General features: G+C 43.4%; 3 protein-coding genes across 3 annotated transcripts in view; 2 read left to right on the top strand and 1 right to left on the bottom strand.

The window, feature by feature from the left end:
* Positions 1 to 4,318: 4,318 nt before the first annotated feature.
* On the top strand, positions 4,319 to 5,697 carry fitm2 (fat storage inducing transmembrane protein 2). The gene is made up of 2 exons (XM_062540927.1): positions 4,319 to 4,545; positions 5,051 to 5,697. Exons 1-2 carry the CDS (start codon positions 4,373 to 4,375, stop codon positions 5,631 to 5,633), a joined length of 756 nt encoding a protein of 251 aa, XP_062396911.1. The 5' UTR covers positions 4,319 to 4,372; the 3' UTR covers positions 5,634 to 5,697.
* A 988-nt stretch (positions 5,698 to 6,685) lies between these two features.
* Positions 6,686 to 20,722, bottom strand: gdap1l1 (ganglioside induced differentiation associated protein 1-like 1). The gene is made up of 6 exons (XM_062540926.1): positions 20,543 to 20,722; positions 15,317 to 15,509; positions 12,040 to 12,213; positions 11,178 to 11,272; positions 10,027 to 10,141; positions 6,686 to 9,919 (listed from the first exon to the last, which is right to left on the bottom strand). Exons 1-6 carry the CDS (start codon positions 20,720 to 20,722, stop codon positions 9,576 to 9,578), a joined length of 1,101 nt encoding a protein of 366 aa, XP_062396910.1. The 3' UTR covers positions 6,686 to 9,575.
* A 1,791-nt stretch (positions 20,723 to 22,513) lies between these two features.
* The window catches only part of jph2 (junctophilin 2), a 21,373-nt gene continuing 17,421 nt past the window's right edge, over positions 22,514 to 26,465 (top strand). The window contains exons 1-2 of the mRNA XM_062540928.1: positions 22,514 to 23,401; positions 26,310 to 26,465. The exon at positions 26,310 to 26,465 is cut by the window's right edge and continues 661 nt beyond it. Coding sequence (XP_062396912.1) covers positions 23,023 to 23,401; positions 26,310 to 26,465 — 535 coding nt within the window. The 5' untranslated portion in view covers positions 22,514 to 23,022. The remainder of the gene's footprint in view (positions 23,402 to 26,309) is intronic.

Here is a 26,465-nt window from a genome sequence, read left to right on the forward strand (position 1 = left end):
GTTTTGGAGTATACTGTAGCTTGACAACATACAAATTTCATGAGTCAGCTGAAGAGTTTGACCTTTCACTGGACATGTGGTTTCACATATATTAAACTGAGTGCACAATTATACTTAATTAAAAAATAGTCTTTTCAGTAAAATGCCACAGAACATTTTAAGTGAGAGAGAGGCATACCAACAAGTGGAGGGAAACGATGATGAATTGAGGGTAACATTGGAACTGATTTACAATGAAACAGAAAAGAATAGCAATTTCTGAGCCAAAAGAAACCGTTCTCATCTCATCATTGGGCTAAAGCCTCTCTGACTCGAAAGTTAGTTACAAGTTCTGAGAGCTCATATGGCATAAGCTGCCACCTACTGGTGAAAAGAACACATTGCAGGGTAAAGCCCATGGTGAGCCTATCACAATTCAACACAGTAGGAATTAGTTGGTGAAACTAGTTTCAAGCTACACAAGGACTTCATCTGGCAAGTACTTGAATTCATCATGGCTAAATCGGGGCATAATTGTCATTAACAGACTGTCTTCCATCCACCCAACAGTAGTGATAGTGGAACTGATACAAAGTTTACTTGGTGATACAGCAGACTGTCCTCTGCATTTTGTGGCAGGGTTGTTTGAGGCTGACTTGGGGGACATCCGAACGAACATAACAACCTTGCCTGAGCTGGTAAAGCTTTGCATCTGAAATCCTCTTTGAATGCCTGAGGATTTGGGTGTTGGTTGTTTTCTATATGCAACATCTGTGCGTTCAGTTCAGCTTGGATCGGAGCCAAAGTTGTTTCTGCTCTCCAAACACACAGACGGGGGGGTGATGAACGTTCTGAAGGGTTTAGGACTAACTCTTACAGTCTAACTGATGGATACAAGGCGTTAAGCAGCGTGTGTGAAGCCTGCATTATTATTATTTTTTTATATATTTATTTATATTTCTTTTTAATTTATGTCTGTAGTTGAATGGTCACTTGAGCACATTTCAATAGTTATAAATGCTTATTAAGGACTACATGACAACAAACTTTGAACTTGAACTTGAAATAATGCAGCGATGGGCTTCAGTCCTGCTGCTCACTAGCTGGCTGCCTATGTGCTCCTCTGTCACACACACACACTCAGCTGCAACAGTGTTGGTGTGGATTACGTGCGGCAGCTCGCGCTCCTGTATGGCGGCGCAGACAGCTCATGTTTGTGTTATTTCACATGACTCTAATGCTACTGAGAGCAGCAGGATTTAGAGGAGCCATGTGACCGGCACACATACTCTCCGTGAATGCAGCAGTCCTGTGGTGATGAAGGTATAGACTGGCCCTTCTGTTCTGTGCCCTAATTTCCCTTGCCTCACCAAGCCTTGCTGATCTGTATGTTGTCCAGTGTTGGTGCAATAATGGTTAAATGCACCCAATTGTGACCACAGTTTATTGACCTTTACCTTCCAAAATTTTGATGGCACATACTGTAACCTCATTACATGACAAACGGCACGTCTGCCATTGTCTGAGCGGCCCTGTAGTGATTACAGACCTGGTAAATTTCTAGTTTCGGGTAGGAAACTAGAATCTCCACCCCCCACCCCACCCCCCCAACCCCTCTGAAATAAAATCACAAAGTGCTACAGACTGCTTCCTGCTGTTCTACTACTTTACATGTAAACTCATGAACACATTGAATGATTATTCATGTTTGTTGTTACGAATCAAGTCTAATAGTTCTGTTTTTCCTGATTTTGTTATATAATGCCATTGAAAGTTGAATAAATTACAACCATAACTATAATCATATGAACATATGTGTGATTTTATATAGAAAATAGATTCACATGCTATGGCCAAAGTTTAGCAATATTCAAAAACTGTATGGAACATTTACATGTCTGGTCTGCTTTCTGAGTATGCCTTTGTGCGGCTATTATCATGGCGCCATGTAAACAATATTCAAACCAAAACAACTGCATCCTACTGCAGAAGCACTTTTTAGATAAGTCAGTGTTTTGCTTGAAAATGTGGGCCCTATGACAAAACATAATTCTGGGCCCTATAAAGATCTACACTGGTATTCAACTATTTTTTTTATGGCTATGGCTATGGCTATGGTTATTTAGCAGACGCCTTTGTCCAAAGCGACATACAAATAAATAACAATACAAATTAAATTAACAGTGAACAATTACAAACTAGGGAGAATAGTAATATTATCAGTAAAACAATAATTTTAAGCACTAACCTAATGAGAAATAAAACAGTGAAATGAGAATAGCAATCAAATAAGTCACTCAGTTAATTATATATAATAATAATAACTAAGCATAGTATGGCTAAATTTAAGGACAATAGCAAAATAAATTTCAAATTCTATCAATAGACAAATTATAACAAAACAATACATTATACAAACCATAACACATCACAAACTCAAAGGACTAAGTGCATATTAAATAAATATGCCTTAAGACCCCTCTTAAAAGATCCAAAGCTGTTGCTGGAACGGAGAGCACTGGGCAACTCATTCCACCAACACGGAACCACTGAAGAATAGGATCTACAATTTGACCTAGCATGTATGGTTGGTCGACATTTTTAACCCAAGTTTAAGCAAATCTGTTGGGATTTTGATATTTTCACATAGACTAGGGTGACCAGACGTCCTCTTTTGCCCGGACATGTCCTCTTTTTGAAACCTAAAAAAGTGTCCGGGCAGAATTTCAGAATCGTCCGGGATTTTGTTATTCTATCCTCAAACGTGTTTTCACCGAATTTACATTGCTCTGTCTGTCTTTCATTCACATAGTAGCATAATCACGCACTCCCCCTACAGTTCGCTTTGCATTGGGTTGAAGTGTAGGTGTAGTAGAGCCTGACCTTAGAGCTACTGTCATTGGTCGATATTCTCGGCCTAAACATTTAATTGGTTATTCACCTCATTAGCGCACACTTCTTTGTTTACCACTGGCACTGGCAACGCGCATGGCTATCCGCATCTTCAGCCATGCCGACATTTCATTTAGGTCTATGACCGAAACGCAAACGCAAGTTCACTGACGAATTGAAACGTAAATTTCCATGTTTTTGTCTCGGTCGAGATCAATACGAAGCTGAGTGCCTGACCTGCAAAGCAGTTTAGGAGGAGGACTGAAAAGTATCAGCCATTGGGCAACTTTTCAACTTTAAAAATGTCTTATTTTGTGCAATTAGGTTTTATAGTTCATAGGTGCATGTTCATAGGTGCATATGTGACCCAACACCCCCCCCCCCCCCCCCCCCCCCGCGCTGAAGTGTCCTCTTTTTTGCAAACTCAAATCTGGTCACCCTAACATAGACATCATCAATGGAGTAGCTCATAGCTTTGAATAAAGTAGGGGTGACAGTCTGTTAAACTCACCTCAGTATGACATTTACTGAGGGTAGAACAAAAATAAAATACAAAGCTGAAAACCACTGACAGGAAGGGACATGAAACTAGCTGTTAGAGCTACGTGACTACATGCACAAAATATCATAGAGCGGCCTTCCTATTCTAACCACAGTCTTCCTATTTGTGTGGAAATAGGCTGAAATCTTTTCACACTGTTAAAACAATCTGTACAGAGTAGGCTACTATCCTCGCCCCATTTACATTAATTAATTTAGCAGACACTTTTATCCAAGTGACTTACAAGGGCATTTCTCATCAGGGCAACTCAGTGTGGTGCCCGACAGGTGCAAACAGCCTGCAATTTATGACAATACATGCAAATGGACAAAACATAAGAAACATCTGTATCAATTTGTCAACAACAAATAGCCTACCTCATCCTGATGGCAGACTAAACCATTTTGCGCTTTAGCAAAGGATGAGAGTGACCTACAGTCTTATACACAGAACTCAGTCAGTCAATCAACCAAGTTATGCCGCAAATACACTTCACATTCCGTCTTACGTGCATTAGCCTATGGCATTTGGAAATGAAAATATTCAGGAAAAATAAAATACATTCCAGACTTTTCAAGGTTCCTCCTCCCCCCTAGAGGTCAGGGCCACCTTCCATCTTGGCCCAACTGGCATTACAGTAGCCTATGTCTGACCTTGAAAGGCCAAGGGCTCTATTTCTTTTTTCAGTTTAAAATTCATTGATCATATACTCGATTGAATACGTGTTAAGGCACAGACCCAAATTATAACAATTTGCTTTAGCCCATAGGCCTACCTTACAAGTTTTTCAACTTTTCCACTTCAAATCTGTCTTGGTCGCGACGGGTCACTTTCATTGGCTCTCAGATGGAGGCAGGCAGAGTCTGGCAGACCTACGTCACTGCGCATGTGTCAACGTACCTTGCCCTTCCTTAGTGGTGTTCCACAACAGCATTATTTCAGCCGAGACAAGACCTCATTATGGCAAATATGGATCAAATAGTCAAAAAGCTAAGGGCGATTTGGACGTTCTCAGCAGATCGTGTACTTTTACCTTGTGCCTTCTCTTTAATTTGTTTAATAGGATCATATGTGAAAGAACAAGACCTCGTCCCGAAGTCATATTTCAGTGACACCAAAAATGTTCTCAACTTGTAAGTATTTGGAGTGTAGCTAAGGTGCATGTTCTTCCTCGCTGGGCCAAACCTAGGCTTTCATCTGAAACGTAGTTAACAGGATTTTCTCTATTTTCGTGAAATACTTTCAGTATTCATTCAGATCGCTGGGAGTCTGACAACACCTTCATTAGCTCTTAGCTGGCCTCGATGTGAATGTTGTATGCTAACGTTAGCAGCCTGAGTACTCTGACGTTAGCTAAAAGGAATATGACTAACATCATACTCCACCAGGTCCATTCATAGCTACAGTCAGTCCTAGAAAGCAATGAATACGCAAGAAAAGCGTCAGTAAGCTACTGATGTACGTAAAAATGATGGTAAACCGGTTTTCATTAACGTTTCCCAAGTGTATGTTATGGTGTTTGTATGTTAACTTTAACGTTGCCTGTCAGAGGCTGTTCTAGCCAGCCGTGGATTAGTGTCCCTCTTATGAATGGTAAGATGTCTATGTTTTGAGTGTTGTCGTGTTGTTGTTTTGCAGATACTTCGTGAAAGTGTCATGGGGTTGGACCTTATTTTTGCTGGTGCCCTTTGTGTTCCTCTCCAATTCCTTGAAACGGCCGCCCGTGTTTGTGTTGCAGCGGCTTTGCGCTCTCGTGGTGGCCACAGCTGTCTGGTACATCTGTGTCAACACCTTCGAAAGCATTGAGGAGGCTACAGGGTCGTGCTATGAAACCAGCACCAAGGAGGTCGTCCGTGGAGATATTACCAGTAAAGGCATCTGCAGGAAAAATGGCTTTGTCTGGGATGGCTATGACATATCTGGACATAGTTTCATTCTGTCCTACTCTGCCCTCGTCATCAGTGAGGAGATGGCATCCATGGTGGATGATGCGCCTGGATTCAGGAAACCGCTGCTGAACGGACTGTATGTGTCAATGTCCATCATAGTGTACCTCTGGTTGTTTATGTTTGCCAGCACTTCTGTGTACTTTCACAGCACAATGGACAAAGTTGTGGGCACGGGCTGTGGACTTCTGGGCTGGTACCTCACATATCGGGTCTGGTACCGCAATCGCCTATCGCCAGGCCTTCCTCAGAGACAGACCAAGCAACATGCCTGAGGAACATAAGCTCACTAACTCGCACTTATCTTACTACTGCATTAAAAAAATCAGACAAATGGAATGCACTGAGGAAACAATCTCCCTCCACCCATTGTACTTCGTTAGGGTCCACTTTGTGTCTTTGTAAGTTTATTAAGTTCTGTTGAAATGCCGTTCTGAATGGAAGGACATGGCAGTAGGCAGCTGACGTACCTAAAAAAAAACCCACAAGTGTAATCCAAGTGTCTTGTGGTGTTCCTTTCCATTGGTCACAGTGACATTGGGTTGTGATCATTGTTGCCTTCAGGTCAGGTGTTTACATTAAGAGGTTCTGTGTTTCACGCATTCGCCATGTCAGGGTGGCATTTGTTTTGATCTCAGTAATTCCACAAGAAATGTGTCGGGAGGATCAATTGTAGACTGTCTTACGCCATCAGTGGATCAGTAACTAATGCTGCTCTGATCCATGGAATCAGTACTGTACACGACTAGACGATGTTACCCTTTCTATTGACAAAAGTATTGAAAGTCATGGAGCACCCAAATGGTCTGTCTTTTTGTTTTGTTTTCGATTGTCTTTTCCCAACAAATTCAAATGTTAGGATCTACAGTAGCTATAGATTCTTAGCACTACACAGGAATATGATTTGTGCCAAGTTTATCTGTTTTAATGAAATTATTTATTATGTCTGATATGATAGAATTTATTAAACATCTCAGTAGAGCTTGCTGTAAAACACGTTGTTCAGTCTTTTCACTGTAATACAAACTGAATACTTTTGAACTACTTCCAAGACTCTTGAAAGATTGTTACCATCAAACTGGTAGTCTAAATTGTTTTGAGGTATGTTAGGCCTACAGTATGCACGCAAGATTCTTGTAAAGAAAGTTTTTGTTAGCTTAATGGTATCTCTACTCAGCAATATCTCCAAAGTAAGGGTGTCACATCTCCAATATATGGCATTCAAGATAGAAGAGAAAAAAGCCTGTTTGTCCTTCATGAGCGTTGTTACAGTAACAATTCCCATTTAGACTGCAGTATACTAATTTGACTAGTTTGACAAGTTTGGTAAGTTTGTTTGGGTGATTGTGTTGTATGGCTTTTATACGAATGAATACAGCAACCCAGGTTGTTCTGTTAAGCTTTTTAATTTATTTTGTCATCGATGGCAACTGAACAAATTAAGGCTTATGAACAAACATTTTTAAAAGCACCTTAAATAAATGCATATTTATAAATATAAAAATAAAAAATACAAAATTCAAAATAATCTATTGTGAACTTAAATGGCCAGAAATCTTCCCTCTCAAATAGCTAACTCATCTCTGTAGGTTTGTATAATAAGCTATGACTTCAAAGTGGTTCAGGACCCACAGCTTCCTCTAAAGTAAACACAAAGAGGACTTGCAAGTACAGACACAGAGGGAGTGTGGGTTGCTGGGAAGTGTGACGAGGGGCTCTGAGAGGATGTGATGTTCCCAATGGCTTTCTCAACTGTTCCACATAGTCCAGGAGTCGTGGGATCGGACCTGATTTCATCAGTTAACATTTTTTTTCCCTGCTGTATCTTGTAGTCTTGGTGTGGGCCTCACTCTTTAAGATTTGCGAGGGTGCCAGGTGATATCCCTTGGGAAATTTAATTTATAAATAATATCGGGAATTTCCCCAGGGGACATTACTGGACACCCTCTCTTATCTTACTGAGCTACCCTAAGGAACAAGAAACAGCAAAGAAATTAACTTTGACTGTCAAAATCAGATTCGCCAAAATTCTGGCCTTTGACTCTCGGACCAACATGACTGAGGTGGAGGACACTTCCGCGAGTTACATTCTGGTGCTGATTCTATTTTCTATTGAACCTGGATGTATCGGTCTCATGGGAGGAACACCACAGACAGACATTGAAATGTGTCCAAAAATCCATAGAGGTCATGAGCTCTGTGACTGACTGGTACGTGTGTGTTCAGTGACTTTGACAATGGCTTTTGAGTGAATGCTTCCAAACAGTTGAACATCTGTTTTTAAAAACAAGAGACATTAATACACGACACCACATACTAACACACATACATGAAAAGGACAGACGTGTGAATGTAAATATCCAGTGCATGAAGACCATATAGGAAAAGATGCAGATGATCGTGTGTGGAGGTGACCGTGAGACACAGATGATTATCTTTGGTTAAACACCGTTCACAGTCCCCCTCTGAAAACTATATGAACCTGTCCCACGTATCCACTGCTCGCCTACTGTACACCAGCTTGACCTTGATAAGGTCACCCATTTAAGATGCATTGGATGTGAAGCTGGAGAACTTCCATTTGTCGGCAAACGGCAAACAGCTCCTCTTCACAGAACTTACAGGCCTGCAGGAAGCGGTAGGAATGGACCAGAGTAACCGATGAAGGGTGGAGATATCTTCTTCTGCAGTCATGCTTAGCTAGCTACACCAATCACAGTAACACTGATATATACAGCATTCGTTCAGAGCATAAATGAGGATCTACCACTAGTTTGTCTTTATTGCCATTGGACAGAGCTGCAGGGCTCCATGAGATTAGAAACTATACAGCACACTGCTAACTTTGTGGTAGAGGGCCGACCCTGTCGTGTCCTTTCTGCACCACACGTCTTGATCACATGACCACAGATAACACACTTACTTGAACACACACACCTCAGCGCCCTCACCTAAGCAAAAGGGGCGAACTCCGTTTTAACCATCACACACCCCTTCATCCTGAGGGACAAGAGGGACAGGGCACATTAGACACAAGGTGACATCTCAGCAGACAACGAAGCAAGTACACACACACATATCAGCAGCAATCTTGCCAGCATGAATACACACTCTCTCACACATACACACACACACACACTCACACACATTTGTTCACCACATTCAACATTTGTTCATATTTTGTCATGCACAGACATGTCATACACAACTGAGATCACCCCCGTTTATGGTTAACACATATTCAACCAATGTAAAGGGATTTTTTGTGAAAAGAGCTCTTTTACATCGATTCATTGTTATTTCCACATTTCTCCCAAATGTCTTCAAACTAACCTAGTTAATATGACCATAAAGTCACTATCACACCTGCCTGGCCAAACCACACCTCACAGATACATGGCTGGATGTTGGATCAAGGCAGTCAAATCATGCAATGCAATGGCAGGAGCGAGTCCCATCAGTGAGTTAATATGAGGTCTAGTGTGTAGCGTCTACTTGTGCAGTCCTACATGGAGGGTGGGTGTGATGACTAAATGAGTTTGATTTCACTCAATGCACATCATGTCGCCTAACATTTTCCAGTTTTCTGATATCATTTCTTTAAACGGTAATGACTGGATGTTTTTTTTTTTTCTTGGTCAACCAATATGTCGTATTCATGTAAAGGTTGTTATTTAGTTTGGCAGTATTTGGCAACAGGAGACAATTCAGAGAGAGTCTCAGGTTTTCGAAGGAAAGTTACAGTATCAACAGGGCTACTGGGCTAAAAGTGAATGTCACGATTGGCATTAAGGAAACCAGACTGCAATATGTTGTCACAAAGTCATAAACTAATCGCAATCAAGTTAAACACAATCAGTAAGACGGTTATGAATATTTGTCTTGACGATATTTTGTCAAAATGGCCAAAGGCCTCAAGCATGCCTCCAGAGATACGCAGAAACAAATGAAACAACAACATAAAAAAAAACTAACAAAACATCAATAAACTCCTGAAAGAAACCAGGATGAAGGCATCGATAAACTGGAAACGTGCTGTCAGAGGAAGAACTCCCTGTCTTGGAATGTTCTTATTTATCTTGTGAGTATTGGTGTTGTTCTCTGTACAGACTCCTATATTCCTGCTGTCATAAAACAAAGCTACCGAAAAAAAAGTTGAAACATCACACAAATTACACATACACTGAAGACAAGAGGGAAGGGAAGGGGGGCATTTACTACATGTATTTCTTTTTTAAAAACCAGTAGGCAAAGTAACCCATACCCCCCAGTGACCCCATCAGGAAAGACGCCCCGAAGAAGGATGGCGGCTTCTTTTTGACCATACGGAAGGCGTTGGGTAGAACCGCTGACAGGAGGGTGGTGTGTATGTCTCCCAGAACCTTCCGGAAGGCGTAGCGTTTCTGCACGCGCTCGAAAAACGACTGGATATTGGGCCGGCTCCCGTCCTCCCAGTATTTCTTAGAGAGTCCCAAGAACTTCAGGCGGTGCAACGTGGCTCCCAGCCACACGTCCGCCAGCGTGAAGTCCGGCCCGCACAGCCACAACTCACACCTCTGACCTGTCACGTCACACACAACACACACGTCAGGCCAGTGGTCACATGGAAAATGTAGTTTGGAAAGTGACTGGGAAGAGCTGGAGTCTCGACAAAGAAAATGAGCAAACCTTCATATTCCAATTTTCTCTTCTCAAGCTCAGCTTCTACCTGGTCTAGTACCATAGTTAGTTCACCCAGGATCTTCTTCAGGTAGTTAACGTTGTCGTGGTCCAAGATCTTTGCCTGTGCAAACACAAACAATCAGCTAATTGTCGATGTGAGACATGCATACAAATCATACAGTATTACACCAACCAACCTTTCATTACCACTTTGCAATCGCCATCTGATTTACAAGGATATCTTACTACAAACAATCTATTCATTTAAGTTCATAATTATGATGTCTTGCATGATGCACCCGAAGCAATGAAAATATGATTATGATTCTGATGTTAGTTGGAAGATAGCATTGAGAGGTGGGATATTCTACTTCATTCTACTATCAAACCTAAATCTACTGTATCTGCTGCATAGCTATTGATATTAAAAGGTGATATTGTCAACTTGTACTTACATAGCCTGCATAGTATAACAGAACATGAAAATAAAAAATGAGAAGTAGGGAATGAGGAATTTGACTGCTACAAGACAATATCTATCTTAAACTTGACATTTAAGCGTCTGGTAATTCCAGAATGAGTATAAAATGACTCATTACTAGCTTGCAATTGTGGCATTATGACAAACTGACATCTGAACCTGATGTGGTCTGGGTATAATGCCAATCCGTTATTGTTTATGAGCTCAGTATTTAGAGCCCAGGGATGAGATCACAATCAGAAGAACACTGGGTGGTTAATTACATCACAATGAGAAACAAGGAGTGGTTTATGAGATCGCAATCAGAACACTGGGTGGTTAATGAGATCACAATAGAAACACAAGGTGGTTTATGAAACCACAATGAGAACACAGGGATAATATGAGATCACAATTAGAATACAGAGTGGTTTATGAGATAACAATAAGAGCACAGTTCATGTGATTACAGTACAATAAGGACACAGGATGGTTTATGAGATCACAATTAAAATGCAGGGTGGCTTATGAGATCTGAATAAGAACCCACAGTGAGATCAAAATAGTCATAGATCACCATCAGAACTCAGGACTGTAATCACTTGTCACGTCAAAACAGAGACATGAGTGAACAAGAAACAAACGTGACAGGTATGAGGCGAGATGATGAGAAGGATGAAAGTTCCTGATATCTCACCATGAGTTTCTTCTGTTTCGACAAGTATGGCTCTGTCAGCTGCGGCTCCTCGTGATCCAGCTTCATCAGCTCTGATGCTGCATTAGCTAGGTGTCCTGCCAATGTGTGTGTGTGTGTGTGTGTGTAGGGAGGGTTGAATGGAAGGACAACATGAGACAAACACCTGTTGTAGCTAAAGAGTTACTCATTTGTAGCAACATGAACATAACATTTCAACTCAAACAACTTCTTCAGAGTACTTCAGAATTATACTCTTTCATCATGATAGTCTGTTTGTGGGAAGAGCTGAGAAGTCACATGTAGAGGACAGTACTCCGTGTTCAAAACAAATAGGCCTGATGCTGCTTGTTTGAATTGCATATAGTCCCTTTATTACAACACCCCAGACAAAGGTTATTATTGAACCCACAAATCTGGCAAATATCTGGCCGGTGTATAATGATATAAAGCCTGCATCCACAGTGTGTCTGCATTGCTGGATGAGGAGGCATGACAACCAATTAAATCTGTTAATAAAGAGAGCATTGCATTAAACACAGCCATAAAACCAGCATCTGGCCGTCTCTCTGTCAGTTGGCAGGCATATTCTGCAGTAGAGCAGGGTTTCCCCAGACTCATTCACCCTATTGTGTGTGTGTGTGTGTGTGTGTGTGTGTGTGTGAGAGAGAGAGATAGCGAGTGTGTGTGTGAGATTTACGTAAGGCACAACAGGCGCATTGCAGACGGAGCTGGCACAGGTCATCTGACCTAGGTTCTCTCTTGCCACCAGGAGCTTTTGCTGACACACACACACATACACACACACACACACACACTTATGCAAAGGCAGCCAGAGGTTTGTGTAATCACCGGTATCACTTACTGCGAATCTCTGCGGTGGCGTACTTTGGAATCATGGAGTCTACGGTTAGTTCAGGGTGCAGGATGCAGCCGTGCGTGTAGTCGTCCATAGGCAGCCCATCCAGTAGGTGGCGGTACTGCTGCACACGCTCGTGTATGGGGCTCTCTGCGTCTGGGATCAGCTGGGCCACCGTCTCTGTACGCAACCGCCCCGCAAACACCCACACAAATTATCACATTAATATATGCGTGCGCGCGCACGCACACACACACACACACATGTACACACGTATGCACACACACGCACACACACATGCTAATGTGGAATTGATCGTACATGCATGCTGCTGCATCTTGCATTTACAGGGTTCGGCCTAGGAGACTCATTTCCGAGGCAAAGTTCTGTGGTGCCTGCCTGGCGTCTGGCCAACCTGCCGACTCATCAAGCTCGACCCGTCGCGTGTCCTGGACAGGCCCGCACGAGGCCCTCTGGATCAGAACAATAGAGCTGCGCTGGCCGTTTGACGACAGATATCACCCACAGCAGTCGTTCCCACAGCAGTCGTTCCCTGGCCCATCTCGCGCGCTCCTCAGTAAACCCTGACTGCACCCCAGTCAGCTCTAACCCTTTTGCTGAAGCACCTTGTGCCTGCTGGGGCTCTGAGGCTCTGAGGCTGCCAGGCCATGGCTGACTGGCTGACTGGCTGCCTACGGAGGCTGGAGGGCCTGACTGCTGAGAGAGCAGCACCAGAATGGCAGGGCATCACCCTGATAGCGCCTGTGAGAGCGTTGGTAAGTGTTTAATCTGCCGTGAGGGTGGCATCTACTGTAATCCTGCTGTACTGAATGTCCATCACTGTACTTTGGGCTGCTCCATTCACTACAGTCATTTCCTGTGTATTGGCCGCATTGTGTAGCCTATAAGCCGCAGGACCTTGTTTCATGCAACTTAAAATAAACAAAATCATATTAATACCATATTAACTGCCCCGTGTATTAACCTTGTAGCTGAAGAATTTTTGCCAAATTGATGTGTAAGCTGCGGCTAATAGTTGGGAAATGACGGTACCTTCTCAATCTCTCTCTCTGTCTGCCAATACCTTTTTCTAACTATCTGTGCGTAGATGTGTGTCACTCACACACTTGTATCCAAAGCCGTTCTTGGATCTACAAAATAAAGTATACTTTCATTTGTTGAATGAATATGAATTGCTACCAGTCTGACCTATTTGCATTTCACCGCAAGAGCAATGATTTATATGCTAAAATATTTTGGCATATTTACAACTTAATTCTTAGGAGCAGTCTAGTAATGTAGTTGAGGAAGTCCTTGAAAGTATAACAGTAGTTACTAAAGGGCTTATCGAAGAGAGCACAATGTGTGTGTGTGTCTGTGTGTGTGTGTGTGTGTGTGTGTGTGTGTGTGTGTGTGTGGCTTCCCTGGCACTCATTACATGCTCGAGTAGCCCCAAGGGGAGGAGGTCTAGATGGGGGGATGGTGTGTGTGTGTGTGTGTGTGTTTCACTCATGGACAGGGAAGATCCTCAGTTGTGTGAGATGCTCCATTTCACTCAAGGTCTGCTGTGAACCTTCTGACAGCAGAGCTCATCACAGGCCCCATCTAAGACACTACTACAGACACTACTACACACACTACTACAGACACTACTACAGACACTACTACAGACACTACTATAGACACTACTACAGACACTACTACAGACACTACTACACACACTACTACAGACACTACTATAGACACTACTACAGACACTACTATAGACACTACTACACACACTACTACAGACACTACTACAGACACTACTACAGACACTACTATAGACACTACTACAGACACTACTATAGACACTACTACAGACACTACTACATACACTACTACACACACTACTACAGACACTACTATAGACACTACTACAGACACTACTACACACACTACTACATACACTACTACACACACTACTACAGACACTACTACACACACTACTATAGACACTACTACAGACACTACTACACACACTACTACACACACTACTACATACACTACTACATACACTACTACACACACTACTATAGACACTACTACAGACACTACTACAGACACTACTATAGACACTACTACACACACTACTACAGACACTACTACAGACACTACTACAGACACTACTACATACACTACTACACACACTACTACATACACTACTACACACACTACTACAGACACTACTACACACACTACTACACACACTACTACACTACATACACTACTACATACACTACTACAGACACTACTACACACACTACTATAGACACTACTACAGACACTACTACAGACACTACTACACACACTACTACACACACTACTACATACACTACTACACACACTACTACAGACACTACTACACACACTACTACACTACATACACTACTACACACACTACTACACACACTACTACACACACTACTATAGACACTACTACACACACTACTATAGACACTACTATAGACACTACTACACACACTACTATAGACACTACTACACACACTACTATAGACACTACTACATACACTACTACAGACACTACTACACACACTACTATAGACACTACTATAGACACTACTACAGACACTACTACAGACACTACTACACACACTACTACACACACTACTACACACACTACTACACTACATACACTACTACATACACTACTACATACACTACTACACACACTACTACACACACTACTATAGACACTACTACAGACACTACTACAGACACTACTACACACACTACTATAGACACTACTACACACACTACTACACACACTACTATAGACACTACTACAGACACTACTACAGACACTACTACAGACACTACTATAGACACTACTACAGACACTACTACAGACACTACTACACACACTACTATAGACACTACTACAGACACTACTACACACACTACTATAGACACTACTATAGACACTACTACACACACTACTATAGACACTACTACACACACTACTATAGGCACTACTACAGGCTACATAGCATCACTTCACTTCCCTACAGGCCAAATATTACTTTGCACACAAACACTAGAAATAAACTATTCATGCCGACACAGAGTATGTTATTGCGTGCAATCAATATACAGTGTGCTCTAACTGTTACCATAATTGCCAGAGCAGCAATTTACAACTTGTCTCGCACACGTACTAAATGCATCATGAAGCGGATAAGTTCACAGTGGAGAGAGAGAGAGATGCATTACTGTACTGTACCTCCACCAAAGTTGGCTTCTAAGTAGTCGATGATCTGGTTGTAGTCGCTGACGATGGTGTCGCCGTGGATGAAGACGGGCACCTCCTCGCCCAGGTTCAGCCTCATGAACCAGGGCTCCTTGTGTTCCGTCAGCGGTAGGCTGACGTCCCTCTCCTCGCACAGCAAACCCTTCTCGTTGATCACCAGACGGACCTGGGGGCACGATGGCAAACACACACACACACACACACACACACACACACACACACACACACCCATGAGCACTGGCTGTCTTTATTTTTTTCGTACACGTCACTATCTCCAGAAACTGTTTCAGTAGATCAATAAGATTTTGATTGATCAGAGGATTTGGCTTTTTATATTGGTGTAAAAAAGTGAATTTCACAAAAAATGCAATTGCTGCTCTTTGGCTTTGTCGGCAGTACACTGGGATATGCCTTTAAGCTTGATGCCTTAAAGTGGGACTGTTTTAATCATTTTTAGAATTTTTGAGATTTGTATGCTATGACCCTGAAAATGAGACTCTATAGCACATAAAACATGTGCATAGTATGAGCAAAACATGTACAAAGTTGTCTAGCAAGGGATTCACAGTCAGATGCATGTGGCATATACAGTATACACACTCCTTTTGGAGCAGCCAAAATCCACCTCAATGCCAGAGTTGAATTTAGCACACACACATTCACTTAAGGTACTGTTGATGGCACAGTCGGCCAGCAGTGTAGCAGGAGAAATGCAAAGCTCATCAGATCAATTCCAAATGAGTTGAAATCATGATAAATTGATGGCCACACATTAACTACATACTTTAAAGAAATGTTTGCAAAATGAGGAATGCAATCGTTCCAGCAGAGCTTGCTGCCAACAGCAATTTAACACTTGCTAAACCCCTGGTATTACAGAATAACAAATTGGGATTTGGTTCGGGCATCGCTGGCCAAAAATTGGGGTCCTCCTCTGACTAACCTGTTTCATTCTAAGCTGGACTCCAGATGGAATACAAAGCTGCCTGTTCTGTTTGGGCTGTTGCCTCTAAAATGTAATACCCATTAGACCTGTGCTGGGTGAACTGTTCTGATGAAAGCTTTGTCAAAAAAAATCTCTTTCATTCTTTGTCCGGAGGCAATCATTTCGAAATCGTCACCACTTCAGTCGTCTGAGCCCTCAATTAATGGCAATTATCAACCCTTAATCTTACCATTTAACACGCGGGTAATTGAGGGGTAATAAACGCCCTCTGCACTGATGTGCGAGAGAAGTGTAGCGCTTGTATTCAAACCCATCCATGCCTCCATCGGGTCCTTCAGCCCATCACGGCTGCCCTCTGCAGAGCCTGTGTGGAAAGAGGCTCACATTTCCTCCACAGTCTTTGAATTACAGGTTATTGGTCTTGGGACCCACTGCAGTACAGTATGCCATGCTGCTGGAATTCAACAGACAGCCCTGCAGTTCAAAGCAAGTCAGTATAGATATATATTCTTTTGATCCTGTGAGGGAAATTACAGTCTCTGCATTTAGCCCAATCCGTGAATTAGTGAACACAGACATCAGCACACATTGAACACACAGTGCAGTGAAGCACACACTAACCCGGAGCAGTGAGCTGCCTGCTCAACAGCGGCGCTCGGGGAGCAGTGAGGGGTTAGGTGCCTTGCTCAAGGGCACTTCGGGGATCGAACCGGCTACAAGCTCGAAGCCCTAACCAGTAGGCCACGGCTGCCCCAAATAATGGTGACACAAGAGGCCTGTTGTCTGGGACACTTGCACATCCAGTCCCGCAATGTGTCACTCGCTAAAGTTCCCATGTTTCGCCTGTGTTTTGGGTTTCCTCGATCTCAGCAGTGGCCGGCAGCAGCAGCGGTGGCCAGCAGAGACAGAAACAGTTAGAGGTCTCTTTCGTCCAGCTCACCCTGGCCAAGTGTCATCACTGCCACTGTCAGCTGATATGTCCAGCGGTAATAAGAGGAGAGGGATTCTGAGACACTTCAGTGAGAATCAGAGGCCTGAGCGTGTTCGACTCCACAGATCCACTCTACCATAGCCTGGGTGTAACAAGGGGCTCAAAACACCACTGGGACGGCAAGGGCCACCACAAACTCCTCTCATTCTAAGACTTCTACCAAATGTGTGCAGAGTTAACACCTTGAAGCTATGAAAAAAGGTGCAACAAACAGTTACGTTTCAGTAGCCTGGCACGCCCTCCCAGTGACGCAACGCCTTCAGGCTTTTGCTGCTGGTCTGGTCAACTGCTCATTGAGAAGGATTTCTGAGTTCCCGAAATCTGCGGAACTGCCCCCTTTGGTCGAGAACCAATCAACTTTGAGCAGCTCCAACGTCTCTGGGTAGAGGCGTGTTCAAGGCAGCGGAAAGAGTGTTGTTATTGGTTCAAACTCGGCAATCCGCTTTCTGACATCTACCAGTAGCAAATCGAGGCACTTAAAGGAGGCGGGTCAACCAGCGCTGGCAAGAAACCGTGTTAGCACAGGCTGTTGGTCAGACTAAAGTCTCGCAGAGCCTTTGAAAGTCGATGGTAATCAGGCTAACGTTTCAGTGATATGGATACTTTACTTGCAGTCAACACAAAAAGCAGTCTGCACACAGAACACACATACACACACACATGCATGCATGTGTACACACATGCACGCGCACGCTCACGCACACGCACACGCACACGCTCACGCACACACACACACACACACACACACACACACACACACACACACACACACACACACACACACACACACACACACACACACACACACACACACACACACACACACACACACACACACACCACACCACACCACACCACACCACACCACACCACACCACACCACACACACACACACCACACCACAGTATTAGAGCTGGGTTTACACAGCAGAGTGCCATGGCACCAGCTCCTGGTAGGACAGTAAAACATCCCCCTCTGACATAATTACAACCCAGTCGGCCTGCACGGGGTCCTGCTGGACTCTGCCTCTCTGATAATGCAGATTAACAGCCGTCCCCTTCGGCTCTGCAGCCACTGTGTTGGGGTGATGAGTGGCATTAGCAGGCACACTTGGCCTGGTGCCCTGCCACGGGCACTTCAGCAGCACGAGTGTGTGTGTGTGTGTGTGTGTGTACACTCTCCCAAGGAGCACACTCGCCAGGTATGCACCCTGCCACGGGCCTTCAGCAGCACGAGCCCCCACCCAAGATCCCTCTCCCAACACACTCTCCCAAGGAGCACACTCGCCAGGTACGTCTGAACAGACAGACTACTCTGACCGCTCACACAACTCACTCTCCACAAGAACATACAGACGACGTACTGTATGGAGATTGAGGTCAACACGAATATAGCCTACTCTGACCACAGCTACCATTTACTTCATCCAAAAACATCTACATGTAACTCCTCCATCTACACATGCACTACACGTTCACAGCCACACCAAATCAATCCAACTCCTCTAATATCCACAACATCTCGCTGGTGCTGCTACATTCCAAAACACAACTAGAGAACTAGAGGGATGGGGGTATGGTATGGTATAGGGTGTGTATGGTATGGTGGGTGTCATGTTATATGTTATTGTTATATGTTATGTTATATGTTATATGTTATATGTTATATGTTATATCTTATATGTGATGTGTGATGTGTGATGTGTGATATGTGATATGTTATATGTATGAGATGTATGTTACATCAAATGCTGCCATCTTTTATGGATGAAATGACATGTGAAAAAGAATATCCTTTACAGGACAATAAAGACTCTATCTATCTATCTATCTATCTATCTATCTATCTACACAAACAAGGTCTCTCTGTTCCGTCACCAAACCTAGGCATCTATACCAAGAGTCACTTGCCAATGATACTACAAAACTAGTCACCCCTACATTAGGGACAATCACTAGGTACCCATAGACACTAATCTGTGTCAACCATTCCATTGTCAACCCACTTACAGTAACAATTCCGCCTCTTCTCTGTAGGTGTCTTATTTGCTGTGCTGTAGCCTAAACACTTGCTGAGTACGGGTCTTTGATCTGCAGCTAATATTTCAACTTACACCATTCAGATCAAGATACAGCAATAATACACCCGGCCTCAACATGTATCACATTCACTTTGTTGCGCACACACACACACACACACACACACACACACACACACACACATACACACACACAGCAGTGTAGTAATAGTGTTATCCAGCAGGTCTGTTGCCAAACTTTGGAAAACCCCACTCTAGAACACCTGCATGGTCACTGATGAAAGGGACTGGTTGGGAGACAGACAGCACCAGATTTAAAATGCCTCTGTAACTCTATAACTCTGTAACCATGCCCACTGTAGCCATATCACCCATAGCCACAGAGAGACCAGAAAGACTGTAGATGTGATCACAGAAACTGATACAGATTCACAATCTACATCCTAAACACCACCAAAAGGACACACATCTTACAGATGCCATGCGAGAACAGATAGACTGGTTCATTCTCTGTCTGGAATTTACTATATAATTTACTATAATTTAGTTTATTAATTAAGCTACTTAATGTCCAGCTCAAGTCAAAGCTTTGAAAAGCTAGTTGACCATGCTCACAATATAAAGCACGGTATCTGCACCTGAGGCTTCCGGGACTGCTCATGATTCTGAGCAGGCGACCCTACCGCTACCCTAAGTGACCGAGACGCGAGAGACCCAGAACCTCGTCCCGGCCGACAGGCTAACATTTACATTATCACTCCAGACACCGGAGGCAACATAGGCTAACCATAAAGCAAAAGAGATAACCATTGCAAGTTGATTGTTTTTCTCAATGCTAGCTCATTGCAATGAATTATTTAGTGTCATCTTGAAAGCTAAGAAGATGTAGCTCAAAATGATGTCGAATTGAGTAATTTGGCAACAATGTCAATGTTTATTCCATAAGCGTTTCCAATCGACACAAAAATACGTCTGGATATTGACAAGCAATCACGAATCCTAGTATACTGTATCCCATAAGAACTAGATATTTAGGTGGTGCAGCAGTTTCGTAATATCTCCCAAAAGACATCGTCTTCTAACCGATGGAGACGTACAGAACACTCTCAAATATGAAAGACTGACAATACAACAGCAAATATATTCGGGAAATCCTAGTAAAAACGCCGCTACAAATGACATGTCATTTACACAGACACCTCCATTTTCCTGCTGTGATATTACCTTTTGAGACGCGAAGGACTGCGTCCAGTGATATAAGACGAGCCTATCTTTGGAGAAGGGTTTGGGTTCTATGGTAGGTTCTTGGCTTTCTTCTCCATCCGTTTCTTTGCCGTCTTCATCCATGGCAGAGATGGGCCACCAGCTACAGTTGGTGGGGGTAACATGGTTGGAAGACGCCATGACAGAGGATTTTGTGCGTGTGAGAGGGTACCAGGGAGGGAGTGAAAGGGAGAGAGAGGGAGGAACGGACGTACGGATGAGAGAGGGAGAGAGAGAGAGAAAGAGAGAGAGTGAGAGTTAGCGAGCGAGGGAGAGAGCAGGGGATTTCAGCACCACGAACAGAGCATCATTGATTACACCTCAACGCTTCACTCAATCCCTTTCAAAACCCGACCCCGTGTCCGTAGTGTCCGTGACAAAACCCACGGTTCCTTTTAGGTATAAGAGACACAGAGTGAGCTCCATCTGAGGCAAACATGCAGTGAAGCATGGGAAATATTAGGCATATGTGTATTACATCACAGAGAGCAAACATGCGCCGTAGAAGCCCCCGAGAAGCACTCGAGCGCGTTTCACGCGAAGGTCAAAGTGCATATATTCCAGAATCGGCATTTAACATACATTCATATCACCAAATTAATGTTTATATTAGAAAAAAGACTGCAAACGCATTTGCACTTGCATACATCGTCAGTAACATAGATGCCAATACAACATATTTGATACATGATATTTAATCTGGATGAACACGACACAAAATGTGCTTCGTGATTTCACCATTGTAAATCTGTCAGAAAGCATTATGTGGATGAAAATGTGAAAAGAAATAGGTTTCTTATTACTGTATATGCTATTCACCAGGAGAGGGAGCCTTCCGATTGCCTGTCTGTTACAGCATATGCACCTGCAAACGAAACGTCAATAAATCTTTTCATCACGTTGTTAAAGACATTAGAGTTAGGCCGCCTGAGTCTAGTTCTACAGTGGGATGGAACTGTATTTGGATAGAATATACCGGTATGGAAATAATTCAGTGTCAATACTTGACAGAAATATTAAGAAATAGGCCTATACCAGTTTGCATTAGAAATTCAGGACCGATTAAGGAAATGTACACGTCTACGACTATTAGCCTAGCTTACTTTTTGAAGTAAGGTGTTCATATCCTAACCACCACAACATTGGGGACTATGCTATGATTGGAGAGAATATTCTCAGGAGACCTCTAAGCAGAAGGTGGACACCAGAGAAAGTCACGATTTGTTAATTGCCGCGAGATTTGTAGGATCTGAGATCGCAGCCATGTGCATACCACCTGTGTTGATACACGGGGTCTCAGCACATCACGACTTGTGATGTTGGCCAGAACTCGCACGCTAGGACGCACCATGCTCCGCCCCTCCAGCCTGCCTACCCCACATACACCCCAAATACACACACACACACACACACACACACACACACACACACACACACACACACACACACACACACACACACACGCATACAAACGCTAGGCTATTAGAATACAACCAAGGTAAATTAGACACTTTAAAATTATTTAAGGCTTAAACGCACGCACAAACACTATATAATCTACTGTATGCATCTTCAAGGTCCATTAGCCTACTTTTTGTGAGATTTTCATATATTTCAGGTTTATCCTTGTGGTACCACATTTAAGTAATGTTTCTCTAAGCTTAAGTATTCATTTAGGTTGTTTTACAGTTTAACTACAGAATGGCATATCCAACATTCAGTAAACGACGCTGTCCGCACTGCTCTGTGATCCTAACATAGAACTGTCTGAACTTGATATGGTCATAAGCCCGCCCAGCCCCTAGGCAGCAAGTGCCTTGGCACTGCTTTTAAAAGTGCCTTGTTGCGGGGTAAGGATTGGGTTGTATTTTTGGATCCGAGAGAGGATCTGCTCGCCTTGTTAGGTCTGTTATAACGCTTCCAGCAGCAGCAGGCGCGTGGAGAGCGCGCGAGAGGGGCGGCAGGGAGAGGGGCGAGGGGCGCAGACACCCTCCACCGAGCCATGGATGATCAAAGGCTTTTAAGACTGATTTAAATCAAAAGTCAACTTTAGGAACAACATGCAACAGAAGACACCATTTTCCTTTCCAACTTAGACCTATGTGTTTCAGTTTCCATGAAGTTGCCAATCGAAGAAGTTTCGGAATCAAGAGAAGTACTACCTGTCAACTGTTGGATTAATGCCTGAACCAGGATTCTGGAATCATCCTACAAGAGTCGTATACGTTTACACGCGTACTGTGACATTGTATGGTGGAAAATATGAATATTTCAATAAGAATATGGATTCATGAACGTATTTATAAACATTTTGGGACAACATTAGACGAAGAGGAGTAAAGGTGATAACAGTATCAATTTCGTCTCCCGACTTCTTTGAGGGCAATTGATTTATTAGTATCAAGTGATTTGAGCTGAAGTCCACTTCGAGTAGTAGAAACATGAGTGGGGGCAGGTTTGAGTTTGATGATGGTGGGGCATACTGTGGAGGTTGGGAGGGAGGCAAAGCGCACGGCCATGGAATCTGCACAGGACCTAAGGGGCAAGGGGAATTCTCAGGCTCCTGGAATTACGGATTTGAGGTGGTCGGGATCTACACCTGGCCGAGCGGAAACACGTTCGAGGGCTACTGGTCTCAAGGAAAGCGCCACGGCTTGGGCATAGAGACAAAAGGACACTGGGTATACAAGGGCGAGTGGACTCACGGCTTCAAAGGAAGGTATGGCACGCGCCTCAGCCAGGGAAGTGGCGCCAAGTACGAAGGCACATGGAATAATGGACTTCAGGAAGGATATGGAACGGAGACTTACGCAGATGGAGGTAAGAATTTTACAATAACACACACACACACACACACACACACACACACACACCGCATAGCACATAGCACAAATGCACGCTCAGATTGTTTGCAACATCCATCATTACGCATTTGCGTTATGGCAATTATGGACAATTTAGCATTTATAACTAGATGCTATTGTGTTCAAATGTGAGCGGTGTCTTCATAAACGCACCCGTTTCTGACCTTTGAACTATTGTAATGTATAAAAATATACTTCTGGTCTATATTGATCCCATTGACTAGATAGTTACCATGTTCCCAAGGAAGTACTGGAAAATGTGCCTCTGTTCCAAGGAGAAAGGTTCCTGGAGCCTTAATGTAGGTGTCTCCTGCTTGGTTCTCCATGATTCTGGAGCATACACTCTTAAAAAAGGGTTCTTGGGTTGCTGTATAGAACCATGCAGGCTTTAAATAATGCTTAGGGGTTCCTTTGGTAAATCCTTCACAAAGGTTTAAAGAACTATCTAGGGGTGCCATACCTTATATAAAGCAGGCATTTGGGTTATTTATTATATAGCACCCTTTTCTAAGAGTGTGTCAACAAAGCAAGCAAGTATTAGAGTGCAGCTATTAGACCATGGAGTTACAACAGTGTGCGTGCGTGTGTGTGTGTGTGTGTGTGTGTGTGTGTGTGTGTGTGTGTGTGTGTCTGTGTCTGTGTCTGTGTCTGTGTCTGTGTGTGTGTGTGTGTGTGTGTGTGTGTGTGTGTGTGTGTGCGCGCGCGCATGCGTGTGTGTGTGTGTGTGTGTGTAGGTGTGCATAGGTGTGAAACAGTTCTCATATTTCAGAGTAGGTATCATAATGTGTGTGCTGTTTTGCCTTGAAATGAGCCACAGTGTGAAAAGAGCTGTTACTTCAGAAGAATGTATTCAGGTAAATCAACGTCAGGGGCACCACTGACACATGAGACATCTGAAACTCTCTCTCCCTCTCTCTCTCACTCTCTCTCTCTCTCTCTCTCTCTCTCTCTCTCGCTCTCTCTCTGTTTCTCTAACTCTCCTTCTCTCTCTCCCTCTGACACACATGCACACACACATGCACACACACACACACACACACACACACACACACACACACACACACACACACACACACACACACACACACACACAAACACACTCATTAGGCGCCAGAAGTGTGTTCTTTGTCTGAGTAGATCAGCTTGCCAGGGTCCAATCCACAGAGGAGTTTGGGGGAAAACTGTGTGTGGCAGAGAGAGAGAGAGAGAGAGAGAGAGAGAGAGAGAGAGCATATGTCTGTCAGCATATGTGCTAGGGTGTTTTTTCAGATGGAGTTTCCCCTGCAAAAGGGAAGCTATTCCTGCTGTCTTCTGTTGGTGATCAGTGACAGTGGCACATTTGCCCATCTCTTCTCCATGCTCAGAGTAACCATGATAATCAGATCACTTACTGCGGTGTAAGGCTGCAACGAACAATTCTTTTCCTAGTTGATAATTCTGTTGATTGTTTTCTTGATAACTCAATTAGTTAACAAAAATATGTTGATCGTTGTTTCCCAAAGTCCAAGATTAGGTCATCAAATGTCTTGCTTTGTCCACACACACACAATGTATTTAGTAGTTTAGTGTAAAAGAGGAATAATTAAAGATGAAAAAATATTCAAATGTAAGAAGCTGCAATCTCAGAATTTCAAAGAATGTTCTTAAGCCTCAAAGAAAATAAAGGACACACTCTGATTAAACGATTATCAAAATAGTTGGTGATTAATTGAATAGTTAAAATAATCTATTACTTGTTGCAATCCTACTGTTGTGCACACCAGAGTTACATGCATGATCATATACTGTAATCTTCTGAGAGAACTAATTACTGAGAATTGTAGCACTGTATGTGTGTGTGTGTGTGTGTGTGTGTGTGTGTGTGTGTGTGTGTGTGTGTGTGTGATTGTGTCAGTCTCATAAGTGACAGTCTGTGTTTAGTCTGTCATACCACTGGCTGTGTTTGTTTGTGTGTGAGGGGGAGGTTGCAGGGGTAGGTGCTTTAAGGACTGGCACCAAAGGGCATCGTGATTAAAAAAAAGAAAAAAAAAAGAAGTCGGGTGGTGGGTGGGGGGGGAAGTAATTGAGTTTGCTGGTGCCTGGTGATCTGTCCTCTGTAGAGCTCTGCAGCTCTCTCTCTGTTGGCACCTGACTAGAATTATTTGGCTTTGCTATGCTAGTGGAAGATCCAACGCAGGAAGTAGTAATATCCCTAACAGGAAGTGGTGTGGGGATACGCACGGCCCGCAAAGAGGATACTAGCTAGCTCTGTGCGACAGTATTGAGTTTTACGTGTCAGAACTCATTATTTGCTCATGTAAATGAGTTTGAAAATAAGTAAAGCAAGCACTCGACAATTTCTTTTACTTTTTTAATCGCCTCACAAATCGCACACTCATGTAAATGAGTGCCTTAAACATGTGGCACATGTTCATCCACCATACATAACTTCACTGTTGCTTGATAGTACATAGTCGACAGGGGAAAGTGAACCATGCCAGTGAGCCTACCATGGCATTAAATTGAATTCAGGCGAGTAGTTGTATTGCACCAATTTATCACAGAAGTGTTGCAGCAAGTAATGAGAGCATCATGTTGCCTGTGGGAGCTTATATTGCAAGGGCCTATTATAGGCTGACGCAGGTGGATGTGTGTTTTGATGTGCACACGCACACACACACACACACACATACAGAAAGAGAGAGAGAGAGAGAGAGAGGGAGAGAGAGAGAAAGACTCTCAGAGTCCTTAGAAGAGTTCAGAGTCTTATGAAGGCTTGTATATTGAGTGAACTCAGTGGGGAGGTTTTAGCTGACGTAAGCAGACAATCTTCATAATAATCCAATATGTTCCCCTTCTCTCTCTTCTCTCTTCTCTCTCTCTAGGCACATTTCAGGGACAGTTCATGGGCGGCATGCGTCACGGTTACGGCGTGCGTCAGAGCGTCCCGTACGGCATGGCCGCCGTGGTCAAGTCTCCGCTGCGCACGTCGCTCACCTCCCTGCGCAGCGAGCACAGCAACGGCACGCTGCTGCAGCAGG

This window comes from Sardina pilchardus, chromosome 7, assembly GCF_963854185.1.
Source record: "Sardina pilchardus chromosome 7, fSarPil1.1, whole genome shotgun sequence".
Classification (NCBI taxonomy): Eukaryota; Metazoa; Chordata; class Actinopteri; order Clupeiformes; family Clupeidae; genus Sardina; species Sardina pilchardus.